Source organism: Galeopterus variegatus, unplaced genomic scaffold (assembly GCF_000696425.1).
Source record: "Galeopterus variegatus unplaced genomic scaffold, G_variegatus-3.0.2 Scaffold290, whole genome shotgun sequence".
In the NCBI taxonomy this organism is placed as follows: Eukaryota; Metazoa; Chordata; class Mammalia; order Dermoptera; family Cynocephalidae; genus Galeopterus; species Galeopterus variegatus.
In genome coordinates this window covers 334,104-347,456 of record NW_007726401.1, presented here as the reverse complement: position 1 = coordinate 347,456, position 13,353 = coordinate 334,104, and the positions used below count along the sequence as shown (strand labels likewise).

The 13,353-nt window shown below is 37.2% G+C and overlaps 1 protein-coding gene across 3 annotated transcripts in view; it reads right to left on the bottom strand.

Moving 5' to 3' along the window:
• TTLL5 (tubulin tyrosine ligase-like family, member 5) overlaps positions 1 to 13,353 on the bottom strand; it is a 281,382-nt gene that overhangs the window by 162,471 nt on the left and 105,558 nt on the right. For all 3 annotated transcript variants that reach the window (XM_008567069.1, XM_008567070.1, XM_008567068.1), the window contains 5 exons: positions 12,111 to 12,414; positions 8,133 to 8,253; positions 5,272 to 5,418; positions 4,066 to 4,169; positions 1,207 to 1,334 (listed from right to left, as the gene is read on the bottom strand). In XM_008567069.1, the coding sequence (XP_008565291.1) occupies positions 1,207 to 1,334; positions 4,066 to 4,169; positions 5,272 to 5,418; positions 8,133 to 8,253; positions 12,111 to 12,414 (804 nt within the window). The remainder of the gene's footprint in view (positions 1 to 1,206; positions 1,335 to 4,065; positions 4,170 to 5,271; positions 5,419 to 8,132; positions 8,254 to 12,110; positions 12,415 to 13,353) is intronic.

Sequence of the window (13,353 nt, the reverse complement as noted above, 5' to 3'; positions counted from 1 at the left end):
AGGAAAAAAAAAAAAAAAAAAAAAAAAAAAAAGGCAGGGGCTGGACTCAGAAGGACTTCTAGAAATACAACAATCCAATTATACAGTGAGTTAAACAGGCTTTTGCGGATTAGCCTATGAACCAAATCAGTTTTTAAAGCATTAGCATTAGTTCTTTGGGAAAATTCATTTTACATTTTAAATGACCAATTTTCCAGGCTACTTCCACATTACATTATGATAGTCTTAGGAGTATGGAAGAAGTCTCCAACTTTGAATCTAGTACTAAGCACACTGACAAAATTAGTATGCTGATTACCTCTGTCTTACGCATCCATCTAAATTTGATTTGATTTTTTTTGGTGGCTGGCCAATATGGGAATTCTGAACCTTTGACCTGGCTGTTATCAGCACCACACCATCTGATTTTAAATGAAACTCATTTTAAAGCACAGTATGTCACTGCTATTTTTTGATCATAATGACACAAGCTAGATAGTCTGGTCCACATACAATTCCAAAATAACTGATCATGGAGTTCCCCAGCAGTGTGAACTTTTAGAAACATGTGGGAGCATTCTGGGTTATCACAATGATTGAAGCTACTGGCATTTAGGACTTGGAACCAAGGATATCAGATATTGCACCAGGCATGGAACAGCTCCCCACAAAACAATGAATTTTCCTACCCAAAATGCCAATGGTGTTAAACTAGAGGACACACCAAACTTGAAAAGAGGGAGAAATAATCATTAGGAGAGGCAGAAAAGCAGAGGGTAAGAACACAAGCTTTGAGTTGGGCAGACTAAGGATCAAATTCCTGTCTCTGCATGGTGAAGAGAACCCTTGAGCAAGTTACTCAGTCTCTTTTAGCTCATTCTCTCATCTGTAACGAAGTTTTAAAATAATGCCTACTCTACGTGGTTTCTGGAAGTAGAAAATAAGATCATGTCTAGCAGATAGTAAAATAAATATTAGCAAGTATAAGCTTTCTTGAAAAGCTCTCTGTTGTTAATTAAGATTTAAAAAAAAAAAATCAGACCACGCCCCTCTTCTGCTTTTAGGACAAAAAGTACCATCCCCATCTCCTACCACCAACCCCATGCTACAAAGTTTCACCACCTTGTAGACTATTAGTGCTTAGCCAACACATTAGTGTGGACTCTCCTTTGCACTTCCCATTTTTTCACTTGTTCTTATTTTTCTTTAATTAACCAGCATACTTACCCCCTTTTGCCCCACTGTCAGAATAGCTGTGGCTGTTCTTAGAACTTTTAGAGTGAGTCCCCAGGAAAACACTTGCAGACTTGTTTTTTTGCGTATAAAAAGTTAACACCTCTTCCAGTTCAGCCTCACTGAAATAAGGAGAAAGAGTATGGTCAGAACAGGAAGCTGTTCTGGAAAATCTGTCCACCAGATTTAATTATGGAAACAGAATAAGCTGGAGAAGGGGAAAATGAAAAGCGCAAGCTGAAAATTCCCTATTAATAGATGGTTAAAATGAAATATAAATAAAAGCAATCTAAAAAATTTAAGGAATGATAAGGCTGTGTTCATCTCACTTTGAATTTTCAAGATCAGTCTTGTCCAATATGGTAGCCACTAGACATATATGCCTATTTAAATTAATCAAAAATATAGATTCTTTTCCTTATTTATACTAGCCACATTTCAAGTGCTCAAGTACCCACAGAAGGTACTGCTGGACAACTATGTTCTAGATCAGGAGAGGCAACAAACCACAGACTATGAGCCAAATCTGACCAGTGACCCGTTTTTTATGGCCCCCAGCTAAGAATTTTATTTTATTTTATTTTTAAAGAAAGATATGTGAAAAAGACCATAGGTAGATAGCCCTCATTATCTGTAATATTTGTTATCTGGTCTTTTATAGTTTGCCCACCTCACTTCTACATAATTAAAGTACCTTCACTAATGGGACTGCTTGTCATTTTAATTGCCTATGTCAGAAACGAGGAGACCCACCAGTGTAACCACAGAAGAGTTCCCTAACTATTTATACAATGCACAAAACTGAACTAAATAGTCTCTTCAGATTATTGAAATTATGCTCTTTATGAACATCCACAAAATGGAAAGTATGAGGAAACAGATGAGGGCCTGAGGGATTCTTCCAGCAAACATCAGGCATGTATTTTGTAACATCTGTAGCAGCTTCTCAATGGCCTTTTTCTTTTTCCTGAAGCTTGGCTAGGTTCCAGACAGGTGACCTTCAAGCAAGTAAAGTATGCCTGCATTATTATAAAGAACCTATATCCTGTCTTCAGAATGCACTCTAATGAGAATGTAGGAAACCACCTCTGAGTCTCAGAGTAAACTCCAAGGTAGCTAAGTGCACAAGATATGTACTTCAAGTAACTATAAAAGATCTAAAGCTGAGGTTGCAAACGGGCAGCTGCCTCTGCCTGTCAGTGAGTTCTACATGGCCCTTCACAGGATACTGAAAGGCAAAAGTTATGGCTGGTCAAGATACAAGCTGCTTTGTACCTGTCTTATCCCCTGCCCACTTCATAATTTATGTTTTCCTGCCTGACTTCTGCAGGTATGTGAATTAACCAGCTCTGACAAAGGTATCCACGTACTTGCTACAAACTTAATAAAAGAACTGACAATACCACATATTTCCCAACAATCAACAATTAATCCATAACCAGTAGTAAATATGTTCCAACATACTTTATCTCCAAATCAAATAACTTAATTAGTTAACAGTATGTATAAATTCATTTTTTTAGTAACCAGTTGGGCCTGCTAGGGAAATACATATGACTTTTTAAAGGTTAGGTTTTTTTATTGTTTTATATTTTGGGGATTTTAAAAATCCCCAGGAGGAACCAGAAATTAATCTTTCAGTTTTAAAAGTACAGCTATTTTCTAAATATAATCTAGTTTTTTTCTTTTTCTATTTTTTAAAAAAATTATTATAAGCAATTATTATTACAAATAGTGATTTTTCTTTATGCTCTTTACCCAACCTATCCCTCTCCACCTTTTCTATTTTTATAATGTTGATGTGAGAAACTCTCTTGCTTTGTTTTTATACCTGCCTTATCATATACTAAGATACAAGAATGTCAACAAGATAATATATCACAATCATGGACTCCTATAAAATGATGTATTTGTGTGCTATGTGTTTAAGCACATGATACTGAGGCTATGGTGAGGTCTGTTCAAGGTATTCAACAAAGATCATACTACAAGGGTCACTGATAAATCACCACCTGATTTAACTTCACAAATCAACAAAGAGTTGATTTTCTCCCCACTGTGACTTTGACGGTTGAAGACTAATTAATGGGGTTTACAGTTGTTTTATCCTTTATTTTCTTTCAGTGGTTTTACACAACTCTTTCTTTAGAAAAAGGCCCTCCGGTATGCGTTTTACAAAATTTAAAATTAAGTGCCTTTGTTATCTCTTCCTTTGGAAACACAATGTAAATGGACAAGATGGCCTGGCTGACTTGTATCTAGAGAGCTCAATACTGAGATTTTCTCTGGGCTGGCCGGTTAGCTCACTTGGGAGACTGTGGTACTGGTAACACCAAGGTCACGGGTTTGGATCCCCATGCCAGTCAGTTGCCAAAAAACCCCCCTGAGATTTTCATTTCCTAAAGGCCAACCCTAAACATGAGGGACTTGTTCTATTTTATATAAATTAGGTACAACCTTCGAGAAATTGCCAATTTCTCCACTCAATGTAGGTTAAATTTGGTCGTCTTTACTACATCAGTAGGTCAGGGATAAATTCAGACCCCGCAAACACTAATAGCCTCTAACTTCAGCTTTCCAAAGGGCTCTCTCAGCGCTTTAGGTGCTATGTACTTTCAAGCCTGCCTAGAACTACAGCCCAGATACCCAGCAGCAGTGTTTTGATAACTGAAGCCATGACAACAGCAACATAATTGGCTGAGATATGAAGAAACCAAGCCTATGAAACTTTTTCTCTTTCTGAGAGTGATTTCATTCACATCCATGTGTCAGGAACAAGGGAATGTTGGGTATTCAATAAGTAGTATAGAAGATGAAACAAGACAGTTTCTATTAATCAAGAATGTCTTCTACCTTGCTTGTCTGATGAACTCTTGAAAGTTTTCCGTATTCACTCCATCTTCTTCTTCTTCCTCAAGTTTCTTCTTTGATTTCTTTTCAGCCATTTGTTCTGTTTCCTACCGGGTGCCCAACCCCACAGAAAAACAAGATAAAACTGACTCCTGATAAATGCATACTTCATCATCTGGTGTCATTAGCCTTGGTTTAATTTGTCTTTGGAGTAAGGACATTTAATTCTTCCATGTCCTTTTGCTACCTATAAATTTGATATATTACTTTTGACCATGATTTTGTGAAACATGAAATTCCCAAGTAAAAGTTGCAGAATAAATGTAAATTTTTATCATGTTTTTACTTTCTACTTATACAGCCCGTTGAGAAAAGAGCTTTTTATAGTAACTAAGTAATATCTGTGATCACACTTGCAGCTTTAACAGTATGACAACAGAGACACAGTATTTATTACAATTAGAAGAAAAAAAGATAGGTCTTGGAAGATACTCTTATACCAGCTTCCAAACTGAATAAACTCTTCGCTTTTATAAAACATAACAAAATTCTCAACAAATCTGGAGTAAATGATAAATATGGGTTTGGTGCAACATAGTCTACTAACCATTACATACAACTTTAGAAAAGCCATTTAAATTACCAGGGCTCAGCTTTTCCTTCTGCAAATTATCCATAATTTTTCCCCCCAAAAATGATATTTTTCATGCATTCTGAGACCCCTGGATATAAGACGCTTTCCAAGATATTCTAGTTAAAGAGTAAATTTCCTGGGCTAGATTGTAAAATGATATCACTGTATAAAATGTTTCAGAGAAGAAAGTATAACTTTCTCAAGAAAGAAGAATATGTAATCATATTAAATCCACAGCTCAAATTTGCTCTGAAATAATCAACTCACCATTGTCTGCAGGCACAATAACAACCCAGATTCACACTGCCCAGGAGTCATCACAGGTGCAATAGAGCTCAAAAGTAATATGCCTTTTGATGAGCATTACTATGGCCACAGGGCCTTCAGAGGTAATAAGTAGTTTTTCAGCCCAGCTGGGTTAAGGTTTGGGGTCCCATTCCCTCTAACGGTAAAGCATAGGGATGATGACGCTCAAGAACAGAAGGACCTCTCTGCCCAGCTGGACAGAGGCTTCTAGCCTGTTTCTGACAGCATATGGCAATCCAAAGCACAAGACTAACAGATAAACCATTTACCTTGCTGTATACAATGATAAAGTCACCCAGTTGATGGGCCAGGATTCTTCTGCGTTCCAGAAGTGCCAGTCGTCGACTGGGTAATACCATTCTCAGTGAATGTTGGAGGTTACTTGATGCTCGCTTGAGGAAACGAACCACCAGCTCCTATAAATTAACAAGTCATGGGGAGAAAAAAGCAGGAATTGTGTTAAGCAACAGAAGAGAAGCTATGAAGGTATTCCACGACAGAGATGTGAGAAGAGATATATTACACATTGCAACAAACAAGACCCAGAGCAAACATGTTAGGTATAAGAAGGATAAAGAAAGACAAAGCAAGACAAAAGAAACTTATTCTCTTCCCTAATAAGCTGGCAATCAAAAATTGAAGTCAAATATGTATACAAATAAGTATGTAATAAAGCAGTAGTAGTAAAGTACCATAACACAAGTAGTACTATAATAACTCAAAGAGCACATATCACTTCTAATAGAGTGATCAGAGAGCTATTGGGGAAGGCAGCATTCAAAGGCAGTGGAAACTAAAAGCACAGGAGCTGGTGAAATCATCAAAGGTAAAAAGGTAGAAAAATAGAAAAATATTCATACTTAGAGATAAGAAAGAAGAGGATGAATCAGAAAAAAATGGTAAAAACTTCAGAAATGTAGAAGGAAACCCAGAAGAAAATAGAATCATGAAGCCACAGGAGGGAAGTGTTCCTTGTCAAATGCTTCCAGACGCTGGACCTGGAAAGGACCACGACCAAGACAAGCCCACGGATCTGGCCACTGTGGGATAATATCAAGGGAACACTTTCAGTAAAGAAAGTTGAATAAAGGCATTAAGAAATGCATAGGGTCTGACTGGTTAGCTCAGCTGATTAGAGCGTGGTGCTGATAACACAAAGGTCCAGGGTTTGATCCCTGTCCCAGCCAGCTGCCCCCCCCCCCACAAAAGAAAGAAAAAGAAAAAAAAAAAAAATGCATGGGTAATGAAGAATATAGGTGAAGAGTAGAAACTACTGATTTAAAAAGTTTAGCAATAAAGGAAAAGAAAGAACTGTCATAGCAGCTTGAAAGGTGATGACTTTTTAGCTTTTAGAGTTGGGGGCTGGCAAGGAGGACATAGTGGAGTGTCATAAAGGGAAACAAATATCTCAGTTGAGATGGGGGAAAAGGATTTTGAAATTTGAACAGATACCAATCAGATTATTCATAACATCACAAATGCTTCAAAGAAAGATTTTTGTAGGGCCAAGGGCCTTAAAGATAGTTTTTGCCCCATAAATACAATAAAATTGCTTTCAGATGATGGATTTGGGGAACTTCTGCTGATGTGCCTTCTGAGTTGGGAGGTAAAGAATCACTAACCCCTAACCCACACCAGAGAGGGCAATTCTACACCTACCTTCCTCATAAGCAAAACCAGTGCCACAATCATTGGGACTGGGTCAGAGTCTGCTCTCTAAATATATTTTGAAGAAGGAGTTCAAAGAACTAGTATTAAGTTTTGCAGTGATGATCCTAAATATTCAAGCCCCAGAGAAATCCTGCGTGAATTCCAAGACAGAATTTGCAGTCGTTATTCTCCTTAAAACTATTTTTTTCTTCTTGAATTTGATTTTGGTTCATTGTCTCTTGGTGCCAATTTACTTCAGCATAAAGAGTATAGCCTCATAACCAGAGGGTTGGATTTCATAGTTCTACTCTGCTGTCTTTACTATAGGGTGGTTTAAACTGTTATATTAAAACATTATTTTTTCGCAGTGGAGCAGACAAACTGACTCTCAAAAAAGCAGTTTTAATTTTCCACTTGGAAAGAGCAGAGCTAACATTTTCCACTGATGGTTGAAGGATTATTCACAACACACAAGGTTTTATCTCTGGGTTGTACTGGCTACTTTAAATTCACAAGTTGTTTTCTGGAATAACCAATGTTTTTATAATAAGCCTGGCATAAAGACCTGCTTTTTTATATAGGGAAGACTAAAAATTACAGTAGGGTCACCACTGGGTGGGATAATAGATGCAGCTTTCTCAGACTTGAAGATCTCTCTCTTTTTGGTGACAGATCCCTTTTGTTAAAAAGGCTATGGGATGGCTGTGCCGCCTTCTACAAGCACTGATCTTACCCAAAAGCTTGAAGCTCTCTGTCATTCTGACCCAGAAAGAAAACCTTCCTAGAATATTAAATCAAATGACTGATACTATGTTTGAATGACTGATACACAGTAAAAATTATACACAAATTTAATTTCAGTAATCTAAGAATTTTATAAAGTTACAACTGGTAAAGAAAAAATGTTAAGTTGGAGGATGGTACATTCTGAGAGGACCTATGATAAGGTCTTGACTTTCAAAGAGCTAACCTGACTCCTCAGGACAGAAAATAAACACCTTATCATGCATAGAAACAACAGAATAGCAAGTAATGTATAATTATAACATGTTCCAGTTCCAGTTCCAGTTCCAGTAGAACAACAGGCCTAGCTTCTCCAGGTCTTTGTTTCCTCATCTGTAAAACAGGGATGATAACACCTACCCCTAAGAGTTAACAAAATGTGAGGCTGCTTGAGAAAAGACTGTACATTGTTATTCTTTTTGAGGGTTTTGCACAGGACTTAACATCCAATGAGCAATCAATTTCATTTCAGAATGAAATAAACTGATGCCCTCACTACACAGTGTAATGAACACAGCTCCACAGCAAAGAATTGTTTTACATTAAATTAAAGAGATATCTAGAAGCTTTACTATGTAATAATTCTATTATCAAAGAATATATTGCTATTTACCCTCAAAAAAAAAAAAAAAAAAAAAAAAAGAAAGAAAGAAAAGAAAAAGGGAAAGTAAAAAGTTTCCAATAAGAAGAGCCTCACCATCTGTTCATCTTCTTTGGCAGCCCAACTGGCACTGAATGTCTGACCTCCATTGTCTTTCATCAGGCGAATTTGAACATGCTGGAGATAGGCAGAGAATGCTATTCGGGCCTGCACTTTGCTATAGAAATCCAAAACAACATACCGTTATGAGACAGAATAGTAAGCCTACCAAAAGCGTACCCAAGTCTCTCCAAGTGGCTTTGAGGACCCTTCTATTAGGATGGCTAAGAAATATGAAGCCAGTCATATAGTCACTAAAGATTCCTTCTAAACAGAACATGAGTTTTAAAAAAATTGTTCCTATTAAGAGAATCAGAGATGGAGAATCCTACTTATTTTCATTATTAGCATGGGAAAACAAACTAGAACAGAAAATCAGGTTTCCTACTCATCACCTTATCTCTTTGAACATTTTAACAACTTTCTTGGAGGAACGAACATGAGAAGTAGTGAATCTTCACAAGAACCTCTGTATTAATAAGGGAAGGTTTTTTGCATTGGAGGCCCTTAAGAACATACTCATCAGTTAGAACTAAAAGTATGGATTTTGCTATGGCAAATAATATTTCTCGTGTGCAAAAACCTTCAAAGCAGGAAAGAGATAAATCCTACAAAGGGACTTTTGAGACCAAATTTTAAGGTCATGCATTTCTCAACTACAAGACTGGAGTGGCTGGAGTCCAGAATAAATGAATGAGGTCCAACAGAATTTGGCACAGATGAACCAACGGGCCAGAACGAGCCCAGATGTTCAGTGGGAAAAAGAAATTCTTAAATATAGTGAAAAGCACCTCAGCAACATCACTGAAGAACCCATCTATCTTCTGCCTGGTCGTCTAGGTTGGAAACAAGGAAATCTGATCAGGCTATAGTTTGGAAGACAAAAGTATCAGAGAGACACTGATGATTTTCACTTCAGCTGCCTATCATGGCAGATCTGTTTTCTTTCAGGCGAGATTTTGGTTACTTCAGCTGATTGGCCTTCTGACATTGCAGCCAAAATTACATCAGTGAAGATTAGGGCCCAACACAAACTTTGTTTACAATCCTCACACATGCAATCACTGAATGCTTTCTATTCACAGTTTCTCCAAGGATAGGATGAACAGATTTGTACAGAGTAAACTGGAAATCCTAAAAGGGTCCAGGTCTAGATTCCATGTGTATGCTGGAGGACTGGAGGGCACAGAAGTCAGGTTGAGGAGATTTACTTTTGAGAGTTTAATACGTAAGAGCTTCAGAATATGAACTACAAATAAGGCTAGATTTTTGTTAACAACAGGGATAGTTTATGAGAGTACAATATGACTTTGAAACAATAAATTTATATTTTCACGTTTCTCAATGATTATAGTCTTGTTCACCTAGAGAGCATATACCACTTTCCCCTAAACCATTCCCATAAGCTTCACCACCACCACAAATCATTTTTAAGTCAAAATAAGTTAAAAAGATCCTTAATTTTAGTCAACAAATTCTCTTGCAATATAATGAGCAAGAAACAGCATATTTCAGACACCTCTGAATGTAGCAAAATACCTCATTTAATTGATTGGTCCCCTTATACTAAAACATGAATTCTTTTGGATAAGGAGATTATTGTTCATAAGTTGAAATTTCAATCATTGTTTTGTTGCAAATCATTATTGCAAATCAAATGAACAAGTACTGAGTTTTCCATTTCTATAAGTCTTACCAAAGAGATCCTTAGGATGTTAATTCTGAGACTGTCTCTAAGGTACTAGACACCTTGGTCATCTAGTCATTTGTTATAAATAAACAAAGAAAAGACGAAAGAATAAAAACCAGAATGATTTACACCGAAGGAACCTCTTTTTAAAAAACAAAAGGTTATGTAGATCCTCAGTATATTAAATGTACAAGGAGGCTGTGCCTGGAGTCTTGAACCTTTGCCATGGCTCTCTCCAGACCCTTCAATAGCCAGTGAGAACAATGGGCAGCTTCAGGGAACACAGTCTGAAAACCACTGATTTACACTAATACACCCTGCAATTATAACAGTTTATTCATTGAAAGTGAGATCCATAAGACTTATGAAGAAATAATTTATTTTTACGACAACTAAGGAGAATGTTATTGCTGGAACAGAACTTAGAATACAGTCCAGTGGTTTTTAAATGCTCTATTTTCAATTCAGTGGTATCTTTTTTCTCTCCAGGAAGTAGTTTGAAAAACACTTGTCTAATTCCATACCTTGGCTTGACAGAAAAGGAAACTGAGGCCTAGAGAAGCTCTTTGACTTGCCTCTGATCACACAACCAGTTGGTAGCACTGAAAAAGCCAGAGCCCAGGTCTTCTGACTGAATTCAATTTCCACTAATGGAACTATTCTCATTTTCCATGACATTCTGTTCCAAACCTTAACTCTATCCCCCCACATCCCAATGTCACCCTCCAGCCTTTCAGAACTAGCCTCTGGTTTAGAGAATAAAGGCCATCAAGCACAAATACCTCAACTTCCTTGTTCTCCAACTTTTAGCTACTGCTTTCATCCCCTAGTCCTTTCTTTTTGACTTACAGGAAGAAATAACCCTCCATTGGCCTCTTTCCAGCTTCTTTTAAGACCCTTATCTACCAGTATATCCATTTCTGCATCTCTAATCCTCTTGCCATCAAATCCTTCCTCTTAGTCTATAAGTAAGCTTCAGAATCCCTATCTTAAAACAAAGAAACAAACAAACAAACCTCCCTTTCTCTTAGCTAGCTCTCTCCCTGATGTATTCTCACCTTCTTCCACTGCTAAATGCTTCAAATAGTTCACACTTGCTTTCTTGTTTCCTCAGCTTACAATTGTTCTTCCACCCAGTCAGTTAGCCCTAGGTCACAAATCCAAGTCTCTTTTCATTCCTTATCCCAACTTGGGCTGTCTGAGGCACTTCTACAGACTTGAAATTCTCATTTTGTAGCTTTTACCATACTACTCCCTCCCAGCTTCAGAATCCCTATCTTAAAACAAAGAAACAAACAAACAAACCTCCCTTTCTCTTAGCTAGCTCTCTCCCTGATGTATTCTCACCTTCTTCCACTGCTAAATGCTTCAAATAGTTCACACTTGCTTTCTTGTTTCCTCAGCTTACAATTGTTCTTCCACCCAGTCAGTTAGCCCTAGGTCACAAATCCAAGTCTCTTTTCATTCCTTATCCCAACTTGGGCTGTCTGAGGCACTTCTACAGACTTGAAATTCTCATTTTGTAGCTTTTACCATACTACTCCCTCCCGATTTTATGCCTCTCCTCTCAACTGCTATTTCTGGCCTTTTTACTGACTTACCCATTAAACAGTGGTATTCCCTTCCTTTTCTCCTTGTCTACACTTGCTGAACCAAATAGACTTGGACAATCTCAACCACTCTGAAGAATTTAATGATAATCTGTACAATCTTGTTCAACCTTGACCTACAAAACTGTATTTTCATCTCTCTTCAGGTAGAAGACTTCAGCCCAGAGCACTTCCTCCTCACTATGTCTCCAAATGAAACACACTATTTCTATCACAAAACCAACTCCTAAGTTCCTTATACTGACTGATAACATCACTATGTTGCCAAACACGGAAAACTTAGTCTCTGTCAATTTTACCTTGCAAACTTCATGAAGTCCATCCCATTCTCTCCATTCCTATAGCCACCGCTCTCATTAGGGCCTTCATCTTCCTGGGTCTGGACATATCATCCTAATTAAATGGGCGGAAGTTAATTTGACACCCGTCAAGTTCATTTCAATTTCAGGGCCTTTGTACTTGCTGTTCTGCCACCTGATATTCACATAAATGACTCCTCATCATTCAGACCTCGAGTTTCCTTAATAATAGTAATGTGTAATCACAGTCATTATTTCATAGGACTTCTGTGAATATTAAATGAAAAATAACAGTAAAGCCATTAAAACAGTACCTGGTACACAGTACAAGTTAGCTATTATCAGTTTTACTATTATAATTACAAAGGGTACATACCTAAGATTTCCATTATCTTGCAGAATCTGCATCAGGTTAAACTTAGGCTCTGGCTCCTGAGTGTCAATTTTGCTGCACTGTTCACCTTTATTATTCCACTCAGGAACTTTGACGGAATTTTCTCTGGGTGAATTTTCTACCATAACAGTCAATGAGGGTGTATATTTGCCTTGATTTTCTCCAAGAGACCCTGCAGACTCCTCCTGGGAAGCTTCCTGTTCTTCTTCATTGTCTAATGCAACTTCTTCCTCCTCTTCACTCTCTGTCTCAGTTTTAACATTCATTTCAGCTGGTTGGGTAATCACTAAATGCGAAGAATCACTAATGTTGCTGAAAAAAGGATTAAAGTTTCCTCTCTCCCAATACCTTCCTTTTTTCTTTTTAATAAAAACCCATTTCTAAATGAAACCACAAACAAGGGACAAAATTAATAGCAATCACATGTCACTCTAATCATATATATTTAAAAACCTATTAAGAATCTTCATTAGAGTTGATGTTTCTCATCATACTGATGGCTCTCTCAGAACTCAAGGCAAAAAAAAAAAAAAAGCTCAAAAAAACAAAAACCTTGGTTGAATAAGCAGTATGTTAGAGGTTTTTAGAAAAGCACCCTTCATGGAGGTAAAAAGAGCTGGGGAATATCTTTCTATCCTATGTTTATTCATTATCCTTCTCCTCCACTGTCTTATTAGTTCTATGAGGACAAGGACCATGTACTTTTTATTCACCAATGAAACCCCAGTGACTAACATGCTGCCTGATACAGGTGCTCAACAAAGGAGGGAAGGAGGGAAAAAAGGAAGTCAGTCTATCAGTCAGTTACAAACAGATCTGCAACGTAGGAAAATAGGGGGGAAAAAGAAATTTCCCTTTGTCTAAGATATTTACACCATTCAGCAATGTCAAAGGATGAACTGGACTTACTAATCTTTAAAAATCTGAACAGTAATGCTCAGGATTCCGTTCATATTCTAATATTATTCTAATATTATTTCTAAAGTATCAGGTATTTGTACAATGCTAGAATAAGAGCAAAAGCCAACATGTGTGTGTTTCAGATATTCTTCAATACAAGTATTATAGAATGTAAGGTTCAAAACCTTATAATCCCTTTGAAATTAAGTTTCAGAGAAAAAGACTATACAAAAAAATAAGAGCATATAATCAGGAGGTTCTGACTCATTAAGTACTGAGTAATTAGCTGGTTAACTTAGTTTTGCAGGACCCAGATAATGGGATT